General features: G+C 41.8%; 1 protein-coding gene across 1 annotated transcript; it reads left to right on the forward strand.

Moving 5' to 3' along the window:
- The first annotated feature begins 800 nt into the window (after nt 1–800).
- LOC139441900 (cytosolic beta-glucosidase-like) lies at nt 801–8,714 on the forward strand. Its single transcript, XM_071222649.1, has 8 exons — nt 801–985; nt 2,577–2,707; nt 3,257–3,514; nt 4,315–4,498; nt 4,656–4,898; nt 5,507–5,636; nt 6,328–6,512; nt 8,490–8,714. The coding sequence occupies exons 1-8, from the start codon at nt 823–825 to the stop codon at nt 8,708–8,710; spliced, it is 1,515 nt and encodes a 504-aa protein (XP_071078750.1). The 5' UTR covers nt 801–822; the 3' UTR covers nt 8,711–8,714.
- The last annotated feature ends 15,977 nt before the right edge of the window (nt 8,715–24,691 follow it).

Genomic DNA, 24,691 nt, shown 5'->3' on the forward strand with positions numbered 1-24,691 from the left:
TTAAGCCCCCTTTTGGCGCACACACTTTAGCGTCTGTGTGCACGTGACGTTCATTGATTTTGTGAAATTTCATTGTGATTAGAATGCAACGCCAGGGTATTGTTAATGTACACTTCAGCAATAGCTGCATTCAGACCAATCGTTCCCTTAGTTTCTGTCGGTAGTATATATATAATTTACTTAGTTCAAAGGCTCACAAGACAAAAAAAAGAAGCTTTTAATCCCCCGTGGGGATTCCGGGTTCGAATTTGTCCCCTGCAACCCATGCTGGTCGTAAGAGGCGACAAATGGGTCTGATGATCAGGCTCGTATCCCAATAGTGTGGATCGTTGTTCATAATATCAATCACTGGATGGTCTGGCTGTAATATTGCTAAGTTCGGCGTTAAACAAAACAACAATCTATGGAAAGGTCTCGGGGTGAATGCAATATAATTCTGACTATAAATAACGTAAGCATTTTAAATTTAACGGGTAGATTTTGCTCGAAATGGAAGAGCGTTAGTTCTTTATGTTCGATCAACATATGAAAAAAACGATCAATAAAGTGTGTGTTTTTTTATCCCCGTGTTTTTTACTCACGCTATTGGTGAGGTGAGGTGAGGTGAGGTGAGGTGAGGTGAGGTGAGGTGAGGTGAGGTGAGGTGAGGTGAGGTGTATGTGGTTTAACATCGCGTCCAAGATTATAGCGACCTGCATGAAGGTAATGTAACCTTTGACCCCATTGTAAAAACGCGGCTGTTCGTGGGAGGCAACCACGTGTCGAATCAAGGCCAGCATGAGATTGTAGTCTCTCGACGGCGACCTCACTGTTGTGTTCGTGATGTCGACGTGTGTGTGTTTAGTGTCGTTGCTCCTGCTGTTGTCAGGACACGAAGCTTCCAGGAGGTACGAGGATGACTTTTATTACGGTACCTTCCCTGACGGGTTTCTTTGGAGCACTGCGACAGCGGCCTACCAAGTAGAAGGGGCGTGGAACGAAGACGGTACACTAGTTAGGTGTGAGTGAGTGAGTGAGTGAGTGAGTGAGTGAGTGAGTGAACACCGCTGTTGGCACTATTCCTGTTATATCATTGCTGCCTGTAAATATTCGAGCCTGTGTCACACAAACTAGTGATTAATAGCACGAGTAAGGATTAACATGCAGTAAAATAAGTCATACAGTGTACATCCTCGATCCTTACTTAACGGATTCTGTCGACATGGTTTGGATACCAGGGAGCTGTTTCTTGATCCAAGCTGACAACAATGAAGACAACTCGTGAACACTTCATCTCAGGCAGACTGAAGTTACTCCTGCTTAAGATTACATACAACATCATTCGTGACCAACTCGTGTTATTCCGGGACAAGCCGAATAGCGACTCGTGCCCCCCTCATGGCCATTTTTGCGACCGGGTTCTGTCTTAGCGCAAACGGGCATACCTAAAACAATTGTCAACTCTTTGCGTAATGTTTCACACATATTTCCCCATATATTATATATATTTCAGATGGAAGTTAAAGCACATCGGGACATGCGGAATTATACAGTATGATTTAGCACATTTAACTGTGTCTTGGGTATATTTTTAGATGCAAGACATATATAAAATCCAAAATCATTTCTGAGGGATTCTTTGACGAAGAACATGAAATCATACGCGCATTCTGTTTGGTTTGTCGTATTTTCGCACATAACAATCATCGATCGGGGGACGAGACTTCTTGCAGGTTACGGAAAGGGGCGAGTGGTGACGAATGTAGGGGGACGAGTCTTCTTGCAGGTTACGGAAAGGGGCGAGTGGTGACAAATGTAGGGGGACGAGTCTTCTTGCAGGTTACGGAAAGGGGCGAGTGGTGACGAATGTAGGGGGACGAGTCTTCTTGCAGGTTACGGAAAGGTGTGAGTGGTGACGAATGATACAACATGTATGACTCTACCACTACAATCCTTGAATTGTCCAAATGTTCATAGAAGTAAAAATTGACCTTGTGGTTTCCCTTTAAATTTAAAATTTACCTAATTGAAGTTTCCAAAAGCGTAGCAATCGTTTAAACAAGACAACACGCTTCACTATGTGTTGTCAGATTTTTGTCTCTACAAAAGCCCTCTTCCGCAAAATACTGATAAAAATACATATATAAGCTAGATAATGGCCAACATACAAATGTGACTCGGCTATAAGCTAGATAATATCTACATACAAATATGACTCAGTTATAAGCTAGATGATACCCGACATACAAGTATGACTTGGATACAGCGAGAGCCCTTATTTTCCATGAGTGTCCACAGAATGAGCATGGATGTCAGGTCAAGTTTTCTTTCAGCACACTCTATATTAATATAAAGTTATTGTAACCGACACCCTTTATCAACATATACTACTTAAAAGAAGTTAAGGACCACCTGGTATTTTCACATTACTATAGTTAATCTGCCATGCCGCGCCATGAAAGATTAACTATAGTAATATGAAGGAATCGGGTGGTGCTGAACTTCTTTTGAGTAGTATATTTAAAACATTAAAACGGAGAGATACCAAAGCATGACATGACAGAATCTGGGAGACGTGTATTATCTCGCCTGATTAGGGAAAGGTCCGAGCATTTGGGATGTGTACGTGAGGGAGCCGGGGAAGATTGTGGGCGGTGCCACGGGGGACGTCTCCTGCGACAGCTACCACAACTACCGAGAGGATGTACAACTACTCAAGACCCTGGGGGTACGTTGACGAACAATCAATCAAGCTTTCCCCAAATCACTAATGGCAGTACATAAGTATTTACATATATACATAATACAGTATTCATAACAGATGTATGCAAAATCTTCAATTTGATTTTTTAATTATATTTAACAGTTGCATGATAAATCTGGCCAAATGTCTTAAATCTTTAACGTTACATAATTTACACATTTACAGATTTTGAACAGGTTTGGCCAGATGATAAATATTTCAGGAATTAAGTCAATTCTTTGTTGGAGGAGAGCTTCAAATCTAAAGAGATAATGAAACTCTTTTCCAACTACAGTAGAGTGAAATGTTTGGCAATGTTCTTCTTTTGGTTCCCCTTGAACTTGGAACGATACGCCTTGAGTGTGCGTGCGTGCGTCTGTGGGTGAGTGAACAATCTTCATATTTCAGTTCAGATATCAGTCCATGTGTAGAACATTCCGCCGTTATAACACATGTTCTTGGAATGAATTTTGTCCAACCTCTGTAAACCTGAATGAGTTTCAGTCACAAATGGCGACAGTTTCTTTTCAAAAGGTGTCCCACTATCGGTTCTCAATATCCTGGCCACGAGTGATGCCTTATGGGAACGGTACTGTCATCAACCAATCAGGACTGGACTACTATAACCGACTAATCAACGAGCTCCTTGCAAATGGGATCCAGCCAATGGTAACGATGTATCACTGGGACCTCCCTGAGGCTATCGAGGAAGGAGGGGGATGGCTGAACGGAGACATTGTCGATCTCTTCACCGGCTACGCCAAGCTGTGCTTCAAAACGTTCGGTGATCGAGTAAGATATACTTAAAACAAAATCAACGACATACAACGCATGAATATGCGAATTAGGGAAAAACGGACGAGTGAGTGAGTGAAAGTATGAAATACTACAAAGTCGATTTGAGTGAGAGAATCTTGCCGCTCACTGAAACACATGTTACATCGGTCAACTCCACAGGAAAGCAACTACAGTAAACTACGGTTATAACTTACTCAAAGGGACCACTAATTTAAGTTCGTAATAACCGTAGTTCGTTATAAGCATATATAGAGCATATCTGCAACAAATGTCCGTTATATCTGTCAGTTCGTTATAAGCGTGTTCGTTATAAACGTAGTTTACTGTATGTTCGAAATATGCCTCTGTTTACTTTATGGGTACCCGGTAGAATCAGCTGGTAAGGTGACTGTCAACCTCTAGCGCCTTAATAGGCAGCTTGGCTTGTATACTCTTCTGGGAGCTGAGAATGAAAATCGAGTGCATTGATGGGGGGGGGGAGGGGGGGGGGGGATTAATGGAGCGCTTTGAGCACGCTTTAGGGTGTGGATATAGAGCATTATATACATGCACATTATAAATTTTATTATGTTCAATTAACCTGAAGGGGCTCTTGGCTCAAGTAAAATGGCAGTCCCGGCAAATGTTTCAATCACCATTCTTTTTTTTCTAACTCAAATTCATGTTTTTGGTATCAATCTAATCAGTCGTCCACGTTACTCCAAGTTCAACTCAACTAATCACAACGTTTACATCTACACTGAAGATGGGTACCAGTTTGTAGAACATACCCCTCTTTGGTATCTGTTGAACAGGTGAAGTTCTGGATTACGTTCAACGAACCTATGATTGTGGCTGTGGATGGGTACGGCGACGGGGGAAAAGCCCCGGGACTCCACCAGCCCGGCACATACCCCTACATCGTCGCCCACAACATAATAAAGAGTCACGCCAGTGCCTACAGACTGTACGACGAGGAGTTCAGGGCACTTCAGAAAGGTTATCTCACTCTGATTACTATTCATGAGATAACGTGATCGGGGATCCATTGTCCGTATCAGGAGATTAAAAGTTTCGTTTTTGTTAATCCTGTGGGCGTTTGAACTTGTATGATCTGACAGACATATATAGGTTTTTTATCATTACCTGTATGCAGGCCAGGTCGGCATTACTCTGAATATGGTGTACAACCAGCCCAAAGACTCCAAAAGTGCAGCTGACAGGGATGCAGCTGAACGGGCCAATCAGTTTGAACATGGCTGGTTCGCTCATCCAATCACTGTGAACGGCGAGTACCCGGATGTGATGAGGTCACAGGTGGGCATGAAGAGTAAAGAGGAGGGTCTCACCACCTCCAGACTCCCGTACTTCACGGATAACGAGAAGAGGCGGATAAACGGTGAGGGAAATCATTTTGTTTGTTTATTGCCACAATATTCCCAGGATAGGACAGCAGGCCGTAATTAATTGAGTCTGGACCAGACAAAGCGATTATTGATATGAGAAACGATCAACGCAATCGGGATACTGTTACACGTAATTATCCAAATCTCAGAGCCCGGCCAACCGATTCCCTTTTTAACAGGCTCTTGCGATAAGCATAGGTTGCTGTGAACTAACTCTAATCTTGAATCTCTACTGGGGTAAAATCATATTGATGTAACTGCTTGTTAAGGCAAGTTAATTGTAACTGCCCGATCTGCTCTTACGACTCATCCGCTAACCAAATCACTTACTCACTCACTCAAACAGCTAACCACTCACTCACTCATTCACTCACTCACTCACTCACTCACTCAAACAGCTAACCATTCACTCACTCACTCACTCACCCAACACCAACCCACTCACTCACTCACTCAGTCACTCACTCACTCACTCACTCACTCACTCACTCACTCACTCACTCAAACAGCTAACCATTCACTCACTCACTCACTCACTCACCCAACACCAACCCAACTCACTCACTCACTCACTCACTCACTCACATGTTCTTCTTCCCAGGCACTGCCGACTTCTTGGGCCTGAATTACTACACGTCGAACCTTGCGTCCCCCCAGGCCAGTCCCTTCAACCCCCCGAGCTACCACTCCGACCAGGACGTGCTCCTTGAGCAGGACCCCAAGTGGCCCAAGTACGACCATTACGTCACATCAGTCATCTAAGTCACCGTTCCCACCACCTCGTGTCATTCCGGCACAAGTCGATTGGCGATATTTGTAGCAGGTGACGGAAAGGGGCGAATACTTAGGCCAAGGAATCCGCTTTGAATATTTTTCGTCTTCAGATATTTTCTAGTATGTAAAAATATAAAAAGTGAAAGTCACAATTGTTTCACCATACTGAATAACAAATAGAATCAAATGTAATTATACAATATTTAGGAAAATATCAATAAAACACACAAAACAATGGCGGATGAGTACAACATGTTGGCCAAAGACGGAACCGAATTTGCACGAATCGTTATTCGGCTTATTCCGGATTGACACGAGAGGTAACGAATGACCGGGAAACAAGAAAATGTATTTTCATTCCTTTTTTCACTTAAATGACAAATATATATATAATTAAAATTTAATAAATAAGTATGTTTATGACTTAATTTGGATTCACACTTATAACAATGCATGCACCTTAGTATATAACGTGTCCTTTATAACGTGAAAGTTCAGTATGTCTAATGTAGCGAGTGGCCAGTTATCTTATTATCAACAGAATATATTCACACATATTACACAAATACGGTACTTGCCCGGAAAAGCGAGACACTCAGAATCTGATTAAGCAGTTTAGCGGTTATGACGTTATTTCCTTTTTCCTAGATCCGGATCTTCGTGGTTACGGTACACGCCGAAAGGAGCACGTGCCGTGTTGAACTGGCTGAAGGTCACGTACAAGAACATGCCCATCTACGTAACGGAAAACGGCGTCTCCGACAACAACGGCAGCTTGCACGACTTCTACAGAGTGAACTACTACAGAGATTATCTGGACGAGATGTTGAAAGGTGAATACATCAACAAACGGTTTCCATGGTTATACAGGGAAGACCTTTGTTTCCGGAACCCCCGACTTCCGGGTGTTTGTCCCCAAATCCGTGAATCCTTAAACCGGATAATATGTTAATCCGGATGATTATTATTTGAAACGTCTCTGAAAACCCTGGACCCCGGTTTTCCAGTAACCGTGATCGCGTAGGTGGGCAAGCGGAAAGTGTGTCTGCCCGGCGAGAAGAAAGCGCATGACCGGGTCAAACCAAGAGACGTTAAATGATGGTACTTGTTGTTACCGTGCCAGACGTTCGACACTGATGCGATAAAAGAAGTCTGGCCTGCTTGGAGTAAATATACCTTGTGTGAGTGGGGTATTTATCTTAAACTGCGGCATGGTACATGTATATCAGTGGGGTCTAGCACAATAGTATCGGCTTTAGTCCAGACTAGTTCAAACAGACCCCCCCCCCACCCCCCACCCCCACCCCACCCCTCCCCCACAACACACACACACACACACACTATTTGATTGACATTATTATGGAAGTAATGAGTGAGTATGGTTTTATGCCGCTTTTAGCAATATTCCAGCAATTTCACAACGGGGGACACCAGGAATGGGCTTCACCAATATACCCATTTTGGGAATCGAACCCGGGTCTTCGGCGTGTCGAGCGAACGCCTAACAACTTGGCTACCCAACCACCCCAGCAATGAACAATTTATGTTTTGTTCTTCAGGATGTTGCAGGGCTAATTCTGTATCCACCTCCCCAGCATTAACCAATACAGCTGTCGGCAATACTCACGACTCACAACATAGACGCTCCATGTGTTACATTGTCACCCCACCTAGCTTAATCAACATGGGCCTTCATTGCCTTCTCTACCATGTAGTTTTGTTATTTTTGTACTTTAGTCTTATCCTGTGTTAGCATAAACTGACTATATATGACTCAACATGTATTAGTTCATGTGCGAAATCCGTTCTACCGGAAGCTTTCGTAAAAATCTCCAACATCGACATAAAAAATTCAGTACTTCAACTGGGGTGGGTTTGAGGTGATGTGATGTGATGTGATGTGAGGTGAGGTGGAATGGGATGGGTTGGGTTGGGCTAGGGTTGGGGTGAGGTGGGGTGGGGTGGGGTGAGGTGAGGTGAGGTGAGGTGAGGTGAGGTGAGGTGAGGTGAGATTAAACGTCGCGTTGCATATACCGACGAGCATGCACGTGTGGTATGTTTGTGTTTCTGCTTGTACTTGTCCGAACTAATGCCGGTTTTATGGTGCCAGCCAACAGAGATACCATGCCGCAGTTGAACACGAATACCCGACTCATAGTATTCGGACCCCGAGCCGACCAGTGCTGGTTCTATCCACTTAATGCTATTTTGGTATGACGCGACCTTAGATCAAACCACCGACCTTCCGCTCTCCGGGCAAACGCTCTACCCACTAGACCACGGAGGCGGACGGTGAGAAGTATTCCATCTTCCCGTGGCAAGGGAGTTAACTGACTATTAAAGTCCAGTTTCCACCTTTCCCGAACTAGACTGCAATTCCGGAGGTACATTTTGGCTGGACAAACGAGTCTATGCATAGTCCAATCAAAATCGCGAAACGAACTAGACATCCGGTTCGTAAACAACATGGGTTTCAGCGTGCCGATTTCGGTCGATTGAAGGATTTGCAAATCACGTGTACCACCAAAATGGCGTCGACAGATATTATGCAAATCGTTTTATGTTTTTAATGAAGGTGGTCAAGTGATTTGATGCACATGGCGGGGTAATGCCCGTTTTATTACAATATAGATTTTGATTATCGAGCAGATTGTCTTGACAGGGCGCCGCTATTCTGTTTGAAGCAAATGCAAGTGACATGCGAGGTGGAATCTGATTGGTCAATAGGAGGGACATGAAAGGGACACAACTCGGGAAGGTGGAAGTAGTCCTGAAACCTACAAACAATATAGAGTTGCTTCTATTTCCAGCCGTTCGTCTTGACGGGTGTAATCTGAGAGGCTACACATCCTGGTCTTTGATGGACAACTTCGAGTGGGCTCGGGGATACTCGGAGAAGTTCGGCCTTCATTACGTCAACTTCTCGGACCCCGCGAGACCACGCATACCTAAAGACTCTGCTAAATTCATGGCTCAAGTCATCGCAGATAATGGCTTTAAGCCACCGAAATCTGAGGAACATTCTTTATGATTTATCCAATAATAAATAATCTCAAATCATGTTAACAAGATAAGTTGTTTGTCTTCTGTTGCTACTCCGGCCCTACAGCTGCTGTTGTTGCTAATTTGGTCCTACAGCTGCTGTTGTTGCTACTGCGGACCTACAGCTGCTGTTGTTGCTACTCCGGACCTACAGCTGCTGTTGTTGCTACTCCGGCCCTTCAGCTCCTGTTGTTGCTACTCCCGTCCTACAGCTAATGTTGTTGCTAATCTGGTCCTACAGCTGCTGTTGTTGCTACTCCGGACCTACAGCTGCTGTTGTGGCTACTCCTGTCCTTCAGCTGCTGTTGTCGCTACTCCTGTCCTACAGCTGCTGTTGTCGCTACTCCTGCCCTACAGCTGCTGTTGTCGCTACTCCGGTCCTAAAGCTGCTGTTGTTACTACCCCGGAACTGCAGCTGATGTTGTTGCTGCTCCGGCTCTAAAGCTGCTTTTGTGGCTATTCCGGTCCTACAGCTGCTGTTGTTGCTAATCTGGACCTACAGCTGCTGTTGTTGCTACTCCTGTCCTACAGCTGATGTTGCTAAGCTGGTCCTACAACTGCTGTTGTTATTTCCCCGGACCTACAGCTGAAAATGTTTGTCAATCATGATGATGAAATTGTTCACTTTAACGAACCGGCGCCTTCAGAAAAGAAAACCCAGGGTCCGTCAGTACGTCGAAGTAGTTTTTTCCAGTCAGGGTCATTAGTCTCGTAGCAACAATCTCCCGAGTTTGCAATCTCCCGAGTTAAGATGACGGGCTTTGTAAAATAATATGATTGAACAGTATTGAATCCAAACTCACTCACTCACTCACTCAACACGAATGAAAGTTTTACTTCTAAACCTTCAACAAACAAGAGCGTAAACGAAACAACTTGTACACTTTTAAATAAATAAACCAGACATTGCCTGAGAAAAATATTGGTCTTCATCTATGGATTGTATTTGCCTGCCATTCCCGAGGAATCGCCTGATGTTGAATGTCAGAAGTGTTTGACACTCCGCTAACAGGACCCCCGACAGGTGGACTATGGGCTTGCCAGGTGAACGGCAACAGATGGGTTCTTGTGCACAACCGTAAATCTAAACTGGACCAAATAATCACAAAACGTTGTCAAAACGTTTCTAGGCTGAAAAAAGTCGTCCAAACAATGCATACTTTAGTCCAAAACACAACTATGATTCCCGTATCATATACATCATCATCAAATAGCCATTTCTTATTTGTTTCAGATTTAGAAACCATCAAACACCGGAGTGTACTTTCTTTTGCCCAGCAGTGTAGGTAGAGGGCATTGTAGAGAATTAAAAAAACGTGTTTATTAAGGTCTGTCATACTGATTTTAAGTTTTTACTTGTGTCTTAACTGAAAAAAAATATGTCAGCAACGATACGCTTTGACGTACCAAACTCATGTGATATTTTCAAGTGTTTAGATCTCTGTGTCATTGTCTGATATTTAGAAACACTGTGTTTCAGAGCGGAAGGTCAGGAGTTGGATCCCAGGCCGCGTCATAACAAAATACGTTAAAAGAAGGTACTTGTTTCAGATTTAGACACCATCAAACACCGGAGTGTACTTTCTTTTGCCCAGCAGTTTAGGAAGAGGGCATCGTAGAGAATTAAAAAAACCTGTCTGGCGCTCAGCATTAAAGGAGCTAAAACAAAGACTGGTCGGCTCGGAGTCGGTATACTGTGTCTGAGTGGAGTATTCATGTCAAACTGCGACATGGTATCTCAGTGTGCTAGCATTATCAAGATTGGTACAAACAGCCACACACACACATGCACTTACATGCACGTCGCTATAGAAGTGCAATAATCTTGGATGCGACGTTAAACCCCATTTCACCTCACCTCAGCTTTTAACGTCTTTTGGTATGACGCGACCGGGAATCGAACCACCGACTTTCCACTCTCCTGACAGATGTCCTTTCCACTAGATCACGAAGGCGGCTGCTCCTATAAAGAGACATTGGATATGTGGTGAGGTGAAATGGGGTTTAACGTCGCGTCCAAGATGATTGCACTTATATAGCGACGTGCATGTACGTGTGTGTGTGTGTGTGTGTGTGTGTGGCTGCCTGTACTAGTCCGGACTGATGCCGATTTATAGTGCTAGCACACTGAGATACCATGCCGCATGTTAACATGAATACCCCACTCAGACACAGTATACTGACTCTGAGCCCATCAGTCCTTGTTTAGCCCCTTAATGCCGAGCGCCAGACAGGGTAACCATCTTTTAACGTCTTTTGGTATGACGCGGCTGGGGATCGAACCCCGGACCTTCCGCTCTCCGGGCGGACGCTCTACCATTAAACCACGGAGGCAGTCCATTGGATATGGGATAAAAGAGACCCTAGAATCTGAATACCCCATGTTAGATCTCGAAAGAACATGCCGACAATTAACCTTATATAGAGCTGCGGTATTATCAATTGTGCCTGGCACATGAGAATAGCTCAACCCCTCAACACACTCTCCACAATGATTAATAAAACGCCCAATGTTATGAAAAGAGACAACACGTGTAGATTTCTCATCTCGAGTCAGTTGCGGATCAAGTTGAGAAAATTCCTCCAGATTTCCAATCTCTAACACCGCCCTCCCAAGACCATCACCCTGGCTGCCACCTAGAAGAAAATACTCTTCAACCCACGTCGAGGGAACACTACTCGCAAAGATTCATCCTAAAACATGGAGCATCTTGGGTTGGTTGCGTTGTATGCGCGGCACAGGAAGAAAATAGTCTCAGAAGCTGAGAACATTAGGAAATAACATGGGTTAATTTGGCTTCTCCGACGGTCTAGAAAACAGCCGTGTTGCTTCCCGCCCTGCCCAAATATTCATCGACTTGACTTTATTCTCGGGATGACATTTGTAGCCCGGCTACACTTTGTAGGAAAGAGCCATTTTCTAGCTTGCTACCAATGTTGTAACTGTAAAACGACAACGCCCTTATGTTTTAACAGGCTTCGTCGACGTAAAGAAATGAATGATGGGAGTACTAAGGTATATCTAGACACTGATGTGACTTTCTTTCGCCGCTCTGAAAATATATCTGAAAAGGTTTGCCACATTATTCGCATTTAGGCACGTTGTTTCAAACAACTGAATGCACTGCTCATGGAAGGCAGTGGTACTAACAACAACAACAACAACGATAATAATAATAATAATAATAATAATAATAATAATAATAATAATAATAATAATAATAATAATGATAATAATAAATAATAAATAATAATAATAATAAATAATAATAATAATAATAATAATAATAACCCTCTTCCCTCAATCGCTTATATTTACCACTCATAATGGGAGGGCGTGGTTTGAGAAACGTTGGGGCTCTTCGTGATGGAATTGTTTTGTGCACTTTTGCATACACTTATTTGTCTGATGATTCTCTTGCATATTAAGACTCATGATGAAAACAAGGCATTTGACATTTTACGTAAACGAGCTAAGGATGTGGGACAATGTCAGAGTTGATTTTGTTGATGGTTCTGTACTGCTGGACGGTACAGAAATGAGTGTCAATCAAGCGAAGTGCATGTCAAGTCGGTCCAGATTCATTTTTTCAAGGAGAGGCTGTCTGAACGACCAATGCATCGAGTTTAAGTGCAGCAACCCCGCAGGGTTCTTCGCTTGGATGAAGTCGACTGGCCTGAAAAGTGAAACAGAAGGCTTTCTGTTTGCTGCTCAGAATCAATGACTCGAAACCGTCAATGTGTGATTTTGCATCAAAATGTAAATACGAAATGTAATTATGTAATGAATTTAATGAGACTGTCCAACACATTGTCAGTGGATGCCCAACTTTGGCACAAACACAGTATCTTGAGGTACATGATGGAGTGGCTCGATCATTTTATTACCGTTTTCGCAATGCTTGTGGTTTCGACACAGAGGTCCACCCAGGGTGTCTGAGGCGCTTTTTTCTGGGCGAGTTGCATCCCTTGGGCGTGTCAGAAACCTATGATCTAGGTTCGAGTCCCTGATAATGTATTTTTTCTTAATTCCATCGAATCGTTGATGTAATTGATCACAAATAATTGATCATCGGATTTAACGAACTACACCTTTGGAATTTGATATATCAGGAGTCATCCTCGATTATCAAGGGTATTATTATATCTCAATTTCGTTAAGATATTTACGCTGGACAACTAAGATGATCAGTTAGATTATATTTATTTGTAATCACGTCTTGCCGAAACGCGCCTATAATATCTTTTAGTGTTTTCACGAACACCTGTCATTACCGATTTTCAGTGATCAATTCATATAACTTTCCCCACTATTCTGCCTTTTACACCCAATGAAATCTCTTTCGACTGATACACGAAATTGTTATTCTCTGGTGTTAAAGTTTGTATATTATTTAAATATCTTTGGATATACATAACGGGTAAAGTTATTTTAAATCCGTCACATCCGAAGCTAATATCGAATACTCGGCTAAAACCGAACAGGTTTCTAATTTCTGAAGGTCGTAAATGTATTTGGTCACAGGAAACACGAATTTGGGAAACAACGACCCGATTTTAATGCAATTCGTTTTATAAGAATTGGCTGTAAACTATTTTGAAGCATGTCGTTGGCAGAAGTAAAATATATTTGCCGTGAGATAACCTGGAGATGAGATAGTTGATTTAGAATGTAATCCAGTTTGTTTTCGACTTCACAACATTAAATTTGTTCTGAAAATACTTGGTCGATAAAAGACGCTTGTAAAAATATTGGAACAAGATAAAACATGATAAAACACCTTGAACCGTAGATGTAAATTGACTGAAATATGATATAACGTAAACACTACATGATGGATATGATTTCTAGTGTGCTGATGGCGAAGCTGTCTGACATCTCCAACGTTCATCATCTTGTGGAGTCTAAGGTTGCATTTGATTCCAAGGAAACAGATAGCAGGGGCTGGTTTGTTTCAGGGAGACTCAATTACATTTGACGTCTATCAACATACCAGACAAACTAGAAATAGTGCTCGGCACTGTAGCTCACCTAGTGATAAAGTCAACCGTCATAATGTCAACGGCGTTCAGCAAAGTTACAATTTATGATAATATTTTCGGCATAGATATTGAGGAATAAGTGAAATATATTGAATACGTCCTCCAATTTCAACAATGTTAATATGCAAGAATGAATTTGACATTACTCTGTTGCAATAAAACAGATTCTTTCACAAAGGATGGATTTTAATTTTGAAGACTTTATAACACTTTACAGCTATGTAAAGTTTAAAAACAAAAAAAACTATTTTTTAACCTAGTATGCAGCACCGATGTTGAATTCCGATCATTTTGAATATACGATTTTTAAATCGGATTCCATCCAATTGGATAAATTCATGCTTTAGCTTTTCACCAAAGTTGTAAACGTCTGAGACCTGCATCACTTCCGGCTTTTCTCCCACATTAAGCTGACACGCCGTGATGTAACTGGAATACTGTTAATAGCGGCGTTAAACCCAACTCACTCACTCATGCTTTAGCTTCGGTCTTGGCTTCACTTGTCAAGTGGTAAGGGGAGGCCTTGTGGTTAAATCGTGGTCCGATTCCCTAAAATGTGTAAAGCCTATTTCTGGTGTCGCCTGTCGTGTTATTGACGGATATTGCAAAACACGCATATAATCCAATTCACTCACTCACCCATTGGCCTAGTGGTCTGAGGAGAAAACGTTCACATACTCCGACGCCGGGAGCCTGAGAAGCGGCCCATCACATAATGTCAGGTGAGCTAAAAACTGTTGATTTGCTCCAAAATTGACAAATGATGTTAACTTATGGGTGTGCACAAAAGAAGAATGTAATCTCTGAAGACAAATTGGAATCAACTTTAGTTTTATACGCCTTTCGCGCACGTTCGTGAAAAAAAGAGATTCATCATGATAAGCCCCTGAGTATCCAATGTGTTTAAAATATACTACAGCTGAGACTGGATGTGAAAAATGTGCATATCTGATTTAGAAAGGACACCCGCATTGATATTAAATAAACTACAAAATCGCATATGAACCTAATTAAGAATCACAAAATCTGATCTAATATCAAAGGGACTATATTATGGTTATGTTCAGTCATTCAACCACTCATATTTCGTATAAGGCAAGGGCCTTATAAAATGTATATATAATACAGTTTGAGGCAGAAAGACATTAATACGCGATATTTCGTATACAAACAACGTAATGCCAGTGCATCTCTAACATACCTTGGCATTTCTTTTGTCATATTTTTCCAATGCAGTGTATTATTAAATAATATATATCGATGTATAAAGGTAATGTTTTAAAATATTTCTGGCGCAAGTCATAACAGACTGGACATTTAAATAGCAGGTGAATAGCTCCAATAGAATTGTTATCACAAGTTGTGCACAACTGACATTGACATTTCCGACCAACAAGGTGTCCATTTTTCAATATGATATAACATCGTTTAGGATGTCTTTTGGCACAACCAGGAGTTTAAACCAGCTGCTGCAGAATCTTCAGTATAATATAACATCGTTGAGGATGTCTTTTGGCACAACCAGGAGTTTAAACCAGCTGCAGAGGACTCCACAGCCTGCAAGTTGTGTTGCATGAGCTTCAATATATTCCTTTGTAAATATAACAAAATCATCGTTTATAACTGTACCGTGAACGACCAAGGGGCGCAATTCTTCATAGCTATTTGGGGCGAGTAAGACCATCTGGCCACCTGTGGGCAGAGGGGTAGCCTTGTTGTTAAAGCGTTCGCCGAAGACGCCGAAGACTCGGGTTCGATTCCCTACATGGTTACAATGTGTGAAGCTCATTTTTGATGTCCCCCATTTTTGATGAAATATTGCTAAAGCGGCGTAAACCTATATTCACTCACTCTGGCCATCCGTACCCCCGTCCCAAGTTGATGGGAACAGAAACACGACCATGTAGTTGGTCGTATAGGAGGCCATGTAGCTTTTTTGTTTGTTTGTAGTTTAACGCCGCCCTGGGCAATATATCAGCTATATGACGGAGGTCTGTAAATAATCGACTTTGAACAAGACAATCCAGTGATTGAGATCATGAACATCGATCCAAGCAATTGGGAAACCATTTCATGCATCAATGAAGTCAGTGAGCCTGAACACGCCATCGTGTTGGTCGCCTCTTACGACAAGCATAGTCCCCTATTACGGCAAGCATGGGTTGCTGAAGACCTATTCTAACCCGGGTTTTCACGGGCCATGGTAGCCTGTCCATGTGCGTCATCCTGCGAACGAAACAAATATATCTGGATGTGATAGATAGACAACGTTATCGGGATGCAGATGGTACTAGTAACTTCATTACATTGTTCTTTTCGTTATCATTTTCAAAGAACGTGGACAGCCACGCACACCTGGCAATGATATGGACTGTTCTAACAATAAGTGTTGAATTAATTACGCAATGCGATACTTTTATTTCCATTGGAAGATAGCACCAGTATAAACTGAAACCCCCAAACATGTTTGTTTTGGTATCGCCTAATGTGTGTGTCGTTTTATAGTACTATCCCACTGAGATATCTTCTTTCAGTTTAACATGAATACCTCTCTCAGATACAATATACTGGTCCGCGACGACCAGTTCTTGTTTTAGCCCCTTAATGCCGAGCCCCAGGCGGGATAACAACAAGTACCATCTTTTAACGTCGCGGCCCGGATAAAACCACCGACCTTTCGCTCACCGAGCTGACACTCTGCCCACTAGGCCACAGGTGGTCTTGAACTTATGTTTCTATCCCAAAATGGCTGTCCATAAATACATGTAGTTTACAGAGCATGGCCAGCGGGACAATGTCAACGAACACTGCACACAGCAACATATTCAGGTAGATTGATGACGAACAAGAAAAATAAATAAATACCTTATTATTATTGTTTCCTCTAAAACATCCGTAAACCAATCTAGAAAATAGGTGTGGCCTAGCTGGAGAAAGCCTATAGACGACGACTGAAAAGTACGTTTTCGTGAGAAAAAAAATGAGATGCGCAGCCAGGTAACGTTGTACGTGCAGTAGCTTCTTTTCTATTCGTTAAACAAATATTTTTGTTTCTCAATACTTTCTTCAAGCTTGTATGGGTAGGGAGGGAGGAAGGAGGAGGGAGGAGGGAGGGGGTGGTGATGGTAGTGGTGGTCTTCTTTTGTATATTTCTTTATCACAACGTACCAAGATCTCTTTTGACCACGCCCACAGAGGCTCCGTCGAAGTATGCCGGACACGAGGCCATGGTGACCACGGTTGGGCTCCCTGCGAGGCTTACACACTATGAATATGTAACATCACCGCCAGAGAATAATCAGTGTCGATTCTAATTAACCACCGAAACAGACTCCACTGGGCGTAAAGGCAAAATAGAGACGAAATAATATGAATGGATCATGAAAATGTCGAGACCCCAGGTGTTCGCAAAAAGGGTAAGCATGTCCTACCTTACAGTGGAATGGCTGGACAAAATGTTAGAATCCGGAGAAAAATATAGTTTGATGTGAGGTTGTTTTCTAACATTGTTTAAAAGTACTAAAAAAACGCCATCAGGCGGGAGTAATTTTTACGGAAACCATCAGGGACACAAAATTATTTTTTTATCCCGAAAATTCAAGCTACTATCTTGAAAATTCAAATTCTCATCTCGAAAAGTGTCAGGTAATACCAGGAAGTGAAGCCTTGGGAAATTCATTTGCTGAATTCAACTTATCTTGAATTTTCAACTTTAATTATTTGAATTATCAAGATAAAAACTTGAATTTTATTCAAATTAGTCTCTTGAAATTGTTTCTTGAATTTTAAAATAAGCTTACAAAAACTGTAATGGTCCTGATGGGATTCCGTTAATTTGAGAAGTCATGAGAAACAAGAAATATATTTTAACACGCCAGATCATCATGAAATAAGAGCGCGGGGAGGTCGGGTAGCCTAGTGGTTAAAGCGTTCGCTCGTCACGCCGAAGACCCGGGTTCGATTCCCGACATGGGTACAATGTGTGAAGCTCATTTCTGGTGTCCCTCGCCGTTATATTGCTGGAATATTGCTAAAAGCGGCGTAAAACCATACTCACTCAGTCAGTCAGTCAGTCAGTGAAATAAGAGCGAGGTGATGTGAGGAAACAGGTGCTCTTTTTTCACAAAGAACTGTTTGATAGAAATGGAACCACTATTTCACGGGAAAATGTTTCAATAAAATTGAAATGCAATAATCATCATTTCTGATCGGTATCCCACAGTCAAACATTCTTTGTGACCAGACCAGAGATCCAAAAGATAATCATACTGAGCTGAAACTGCGTGTTTATTATAAACAAACTTCCAAGGTGCGGTACTTCAGTAAACAATAGCAGTAACCGCATCCCCAGACGTCCAACCATCCGATACCTGCGCCCAGCCACACGCCCCCGTGGAAGAACTTGGCACACCTCGGTAACAACCTTAATGTAAAAGACAATACTACGGAATAGTGTACGGGACATTCTCGCATTCTCTCGTTCTCGTGATCTCGCGCTTTGGAAACAAGCTGGCAAATATGAGAGAATGCGAAAACGCGAGATTTTGGCATTATATTCGCGTTGTCGCATTCTCGTGTTTTTAGTGTTATTATGTTCCCTACAGCCTCCCATACAAAACACACATCGAGTCTGTGAATTGTATTACCCGTAACTCATCTCTCACGGACATTAGGTAGGAATGTTGATCTACATCGAGTCTCAGTTTGACACCCGAACACAACCTGGCTGACGCCCTCTGGCTGTTCTGTCATTTGATCTGACCCCCCTGATTGCCAAGAGCTATTCTGCTACCTGAACCCACTCCTTGTGGGGGAGATGTTTATTGTGGAAAGTGCATCTGTTTATAACGTGCCTGATACTGGAAATGTATCTTTTCTGTTGAAGTAGTGTTTATATATTGGTTTAAGATGCAACTTGAGTGCACGTGCATTGTGATATGTTTAAAGTTTTGTTTAAAGGAATAAATACAGAAAGTGTAAAGATATGATTCATTTCACGATAAAAAATGATTTTTTTATAACGTTAAACCGAAGTCAACCGCTAAATTATATAAACAATCAAATATAACAACCTACCCACCAATATAGATTAATGCAGTGAAGAGTAAATATTTTTTCACTCAGTCTGTTTAATGACAATACAACCATCAGACGCAAATAATTAATAAAAAATGACATAAAAATAATACGAGTTTAACATTCCAGCGTGTTTGGTGTTCTTGTCTTGTACCCACAGTTTTAACATGAAAGTCATCCTAAATATTTCATTCATCCGTTCATGTAGTCTTACCACTATGTTGTCTTTTACGCCCAATGGAATCTGTTTCGGCGGATAATCGAGGCTGATTATTTTCTAGCGTTTACGGTTTATATGTATGCAGTTTTGGTATTTGGGAACTGGTGTAACTTCTAAAAGTAACCCTTACATATCAGGCGTGTTATCTTTTGCTTGTTTTGTTTGTTGTTTAACGTCGCACTCAGCAATATTCCAGCTATATGACGGCGGTCGGTAAATAATCGAGTCTGGGCCAGACAATCCAGTGATTGATATCATGAGCATCGATCTACGTAATTGGGATCGATGACATGCATCAACCAAGTCAGCGAGCCTGACCACCCGATCCCGTAAGTCGCCTCATTCGGCAAGCATGACTGAGAGCGGCGTCACCACCTCAATCCCACTCTCTATAACCTACTACACAATTTCTCTCGCTAAGGAGAGCGATTCGATTGGACGGCTTTGGGTCCAGATATAAGGCTAAGAGAGAACATTTTTCTCGGTTATCGTTATATTTATTGCCAATAAAATATTTATTTTAAAATTTTCCGCGTCATATGATGCAGACACTGTAATCAATGCTTGAACAACAGTACTGTTAAAAAGCCGAGCATCAATGTGTGAGACAAAAAAAAAAATTTCTTTGTTCCATTGATTTCACATTACTTTTTTCAATAAAGAAAGGGAAGAAGTCCCATCCTCATCTTCACGTTTGTGCCCGAGAAATATATATATTTTTATGCAGCCTTATACACTGGATAATCGACCGGTGAAGATCCGGGTTACAATAGGTCTTCAGCAACCCATGTTTGCCGTAATAGGCGACTATGCTTGTCGTAAGAGGCGACTAACGGGATCGGGTGGTCAGGCTCGCTGACTTGGTTGAAGCATATTATCGCATCCCAGTTGCGTGGATCGATGCTCATGTCAATCACTGGATTGTCTGGTCCAGACTCCAGTATTTACAGACCGCCGTCAATTAGCTGGGATATGGCTGGATGCGGCGTTATACAACAAATAAACAACACTGGATACTCGAGGATGGTGTAGCGGCTGAATGTGACGTTTTGTGCAGAAGCGTAACGTTTTACCTGTGAATGATGCAACTTAGGACGCCTTGACCAAAAACCTGGATGACGTCAGTTGAATTTATTTTCAATAATGCGTTGATATGTTTTTTTATGAGTAGTATCGAAAACAGTGAATATGGGGTAATGTGTTTAAATTAGTCAGTCATCATGAAGGAAACTTGTACGTCTCACAGTTTGAAATAAATGTCCTTCAATATCGCCCCATGGTAATATATCAGGTTTCTATACATGTGGTTAAGGTGAAGAGTATAGATACATGCACTGTTATACTTCGAGTTTGAATTTTAATTGTGTTCTAAGGGAGACAACTGCAACAAACGTTTAAACAGGCCCTTAGCAGCGTTCTATCAATACATGCCACATGTATTAAGGTATTGATATTACATAATATATTTATCAAGAGAGTGAATATTAAACAGGAAGAATGCTTTATTTGTTAGTTTCCTTTGTAAACAAGGAATGTGTCAGAAAAATGTAATATTGATAAATAAAAAAATGCATACTTATGTACATTTGTTTCATTACGTTTTCAGTACATGATAAAACATCCCTTTGAGTCACACAGCGATACAGGTACTTTAACAGTAAACAAGCGTTATGATGAAAGCAAAATTTGTTTTGATTATAAATTAACTAAATTATTATGTTGCAGTTGGTGATCATCCGTGAACTTATATCAGCATGTACACCATAGAAAACATATATACAGGATAACGCGGTATTCCTCAATGGCTTCCAAAGTCTCCAGTCCCTGCGTGTGATGGAAACTTTCATCGAGAATGTGATTGATTCTCTGTCAACCAAGCATGTTGTTAGTGTCTGAAGTTCATGTAAAATATACATTTATATCCAGCAAGCACACAATAGAGTATTCCCCATTTTCAGAGCGTTAGCATTTGCTTGAGTGCCGATGTCTGCCAATGCCCGATGGAGTCCTTACTTATCAACAATAAGGGTCGGTGGGGTAGCCTAGTTGTTTAAGAGTTCGCTCGTCACGCCAAAGACTCGGGTTCGATTCCCCACATTGGTACATTGTGTGAAGGCCATTTCTAGTGTCCCCCGCCGTGATGTTGCTAGAATATTGGTAAAAGCGGCTTAAAACCATACGCACTCACTCACTTTTAACAACAAAAGAAAGGGATAAGATTTTTCTTTACATTTGCTAGCATTCTGTATTTTGTCATTAAACGAGAATTATTTTCTAAAATGTAAAACTTGAAACGAAACAATTGAGTCTGAACAACTGGTTGGGATTATCATATCCGATACCGCCAGAATACGATGACAAGCACGATCAACCAAGTCACGGAATCTGACATCCAACACACAAGCAATCGATTTATTCTGAGGACATCAGGATTTTTGGTAACGGACCATATACAGTGGCAATAAATCTGTATCGCGATCGATCGTTTCACTCTTGAAGCCCAACCGCAATAATATATAGAGGTTATCGCGTGATACAGGATGGTAATTACCCTGTATTAGGAATAAACATTGTATTTACCATTCCCAAACACACAAGCTTGATGACCTCTTTATCGCATAGTGTCAATCTTCAGGGCTGTGCTCGAAAATCTCTTTCAATCTCTCACAAACAGTACGTAAATATTGCAAGTTTTCCTGGAATGTGCACATTAATATATATTACGTGAGAGGGTAAGTGATGTGTCAGTTGGACAGTGACAGTAGCCAGTATAGATCCAACCGAAACCCGTTTCTTACATTCGTGACCAACTCGTGTTATTCCGGGACATGGCCCCTTTTATGGCCATTTTGTGCGACCGGGTTCCGTCTTAGCGCAAACGGGCATACCTTAAACCATTGTCAACTCGTTGCGTAATGGTTCTCATATATTTCCCCATATATTATATATATTTCAGATGCAATTTAAAGCACACCGGGACGTGCGGAATTATACAGTGTGATTGAACACAATTAACTGTGTCTTGGGTATATTTTTAGACGCAGGACATATGTAAAATCAAAAATTATTTCTGAGGGAGAAAGAACTTGAAATCATACGCGGATTCTGATTGGTTTGTCGTATTTTCGCACATAACATTCATCGATAGGGGGACGAGTCTTCTTGCAGGTTACGGATAGGGGCGAGTGGTGACGAATGCCGTTTCTTATACAGTGGCGTAACTACATAATTATGCACAACAATTGCCTACACACATTGTTATTACTTGCCTTTTGCGGCAATCCATCGGTGTGTCGAATAGAGTAATTGCCCTTTATCAAAGGGAAGCTAGCCTAACCTTGGTATATGAGACGTCACGGCCACAGTCAGACGTTGTTGACAGTCGGCCTGTCCTACCACAACGTTACGAAGTGCAGTCAGATGTACACACAGCGACAAAACGAAACAAGGCAACAATTCGAACATATATCGGCCAAATCCAGCTATTTTAATTTGTGGAAAAGGTTCCAAGCTGTAGAGGTCTACAAGCACAGATGGAAACTGATCCCGCTGAGCTAGTGCCCTTGCAAAATTGTTTTGCAATTTATATCTCCAAAGTTGCTGAAATTTGTAGAATGATTCAGCTACGTCACAGTTAGACACTGATTTTCAGTATATAAGACTATTCTTTTGATAATGATAACAATTATCACAGTAGTTTCTCCAGATTCCCGATGATTAATTCTGACTCGATCGCCGAATGACATGTTTGTTTATAAACACTGAAAGTAGTCCCTACTTGACCTTTGATATTTGCATCTCTATGACCCATATGACCCCACGGATAACGTTTTTTTCCGTTGGCTTTGTCCTGCCGAGAAACCTACCTGTTATATGATAAATGAATGTTATCAATTTTATACGTGCTAGTGAATAGAAGTTGTCTCGATGGCATTTGGCGTCTTTGAAAAAAATAGTGCCACGTTTACAGTTTACCACCTTTTACGTCCATGGCGTCTTTATGTTGTGCCGAAAGCCCTTTTTGCTTGCAGCTAACGATAGTCAATAATACAACATCTACACACGGCCAACAGAAACTTTACCAAAGTTAGAAGGAACATGGATGTAGTAAAATGCATTGAAAAGATCAAAGTCTCAACGAAATGAGCATTTAAAATGACAGCTACAGCATCTGATGTTAGCATCTCAGTTTCCCCAATTGATGTAGGGCAGCAGGCTGTCAACGAAATGGACAAGGTCACTCACATCTAAAATCGCTCAAGTTCAGTGACACGTCACAATATTACGTGTATGACCAACCCCTGCAACAAGAAACGAAAAGATGATAAAGACGTATTTCATACGAAGGTGTACCAGTCGTGGATGTTTATTTTGTGAAACGTTCTCTGGTTGGACTATCAATATATGCGGTAGTCCAATCATATTTAGCACAGGAAAGTAGGCTTGATGTGGCATGGGTGGAAACAGGACTTTGATAAAAAGGCTAGTGAACGCTCTTGCTTCGGAAAGATGTCTGTAACGTTGCATAAGGCTAGTTACAGCAATACGGGACCAAACAAGAGTTCTAACAATGTGGACATTGGTGACACCTGTCCGTATCATACCCAGGGCCCGCTCGCGTTGTTCGGGTGTCAGTCGTGTCATTTCTGTGATGTTCTTTTTATCAGTGTGAGTGTCTGACACGCCGTCCGTATCATTTATATACCATTATTGCACGTGTAGTTTCAGCTGCCCAAGCGACACGTGTTTTTCTCTTTTTCGCATGTTCTACAAACGAAAACGTGCCGTGGACGCGTATATCTTTCTGCATAGAGCACTGTTGTGTTTGGACGATGTGTTTAGCATTTTACTTTTCATTGCAAAGTCTTTTTTGGTCGTCAGTTTATTTCCTCGTTTTAACGAAAAGTAACTTTGAAAAATGAAAGAACACGATCCGGAGAATCGCGGTCATCAGACACAGATAACATTTGGCACGAATGAATCGGTAATCGATCACCGACCATCGATCACAGCCACAGTCTGTGACATTCTCAGTCAGACGTTGGTGGCATCTGTCAATGTGTGTCAGTGAGTGTCTATTTCTCGACGTGTATGCCCTGTTGTATCTGTAGGACAAAATTGGTGCCTGTTGTGTCTTGCCTGTTGTATCTTGGGACAAGTGTCTTGCCTATTGTATCTTGGGACAAGTGTCTTGCCTGTTGTATCTTGGGACAAGTGTCTTGCCTGTTGTATCTTGGGACAAGTGTCTTGCCTGTTGTATCTTGGGACAAGTGTCTTGCCTATTGTATCTTGGGACAAGTGTCTTGCCTGTTGTATCTTGGGACAAGTGTCTTGCCTATTGTATCTTGGGACAAGTGTCTTGCCTGTTGTATTTTGGGACAAGTGTCTTGCCTGTTGTATCTTGGGACATGTGTCTTGCCTGTTGTATCTTGGGACAAGTGTCTTGCCTGTTGTATCTTGGGACAAGTGTCTTGCCTGTTGTATCTTGGGACATGTGTCTTGCCTGTTGTATCTTGGGACAAGTGTCTTGCCTGTTGTATTTTGGGACAAGTGTCTTGCCTGTTGTATCTTGGTACAATTGTCTTGCCTGTTGTATTTTGAGACAAGTGTCTTGCCTGTTGTATTTTGAGA

The sequence above is a fragment of the Haliotis cracherodii genome, unplaced genomic scaffold (assembly GCF_022045235.1).
Source record: "Haliotis cracherodii isolate W230 unplaced genomic scaffold, xgHalCrac1.p SCAF_48, whole genome shotgun sequence".
Lineage (NCBI taxonomy): Eukaryota > Metazoa > Mollusca > Gastropoda > Lepetellida > Haliotidae > Haliotis > Haliotis cracherodii.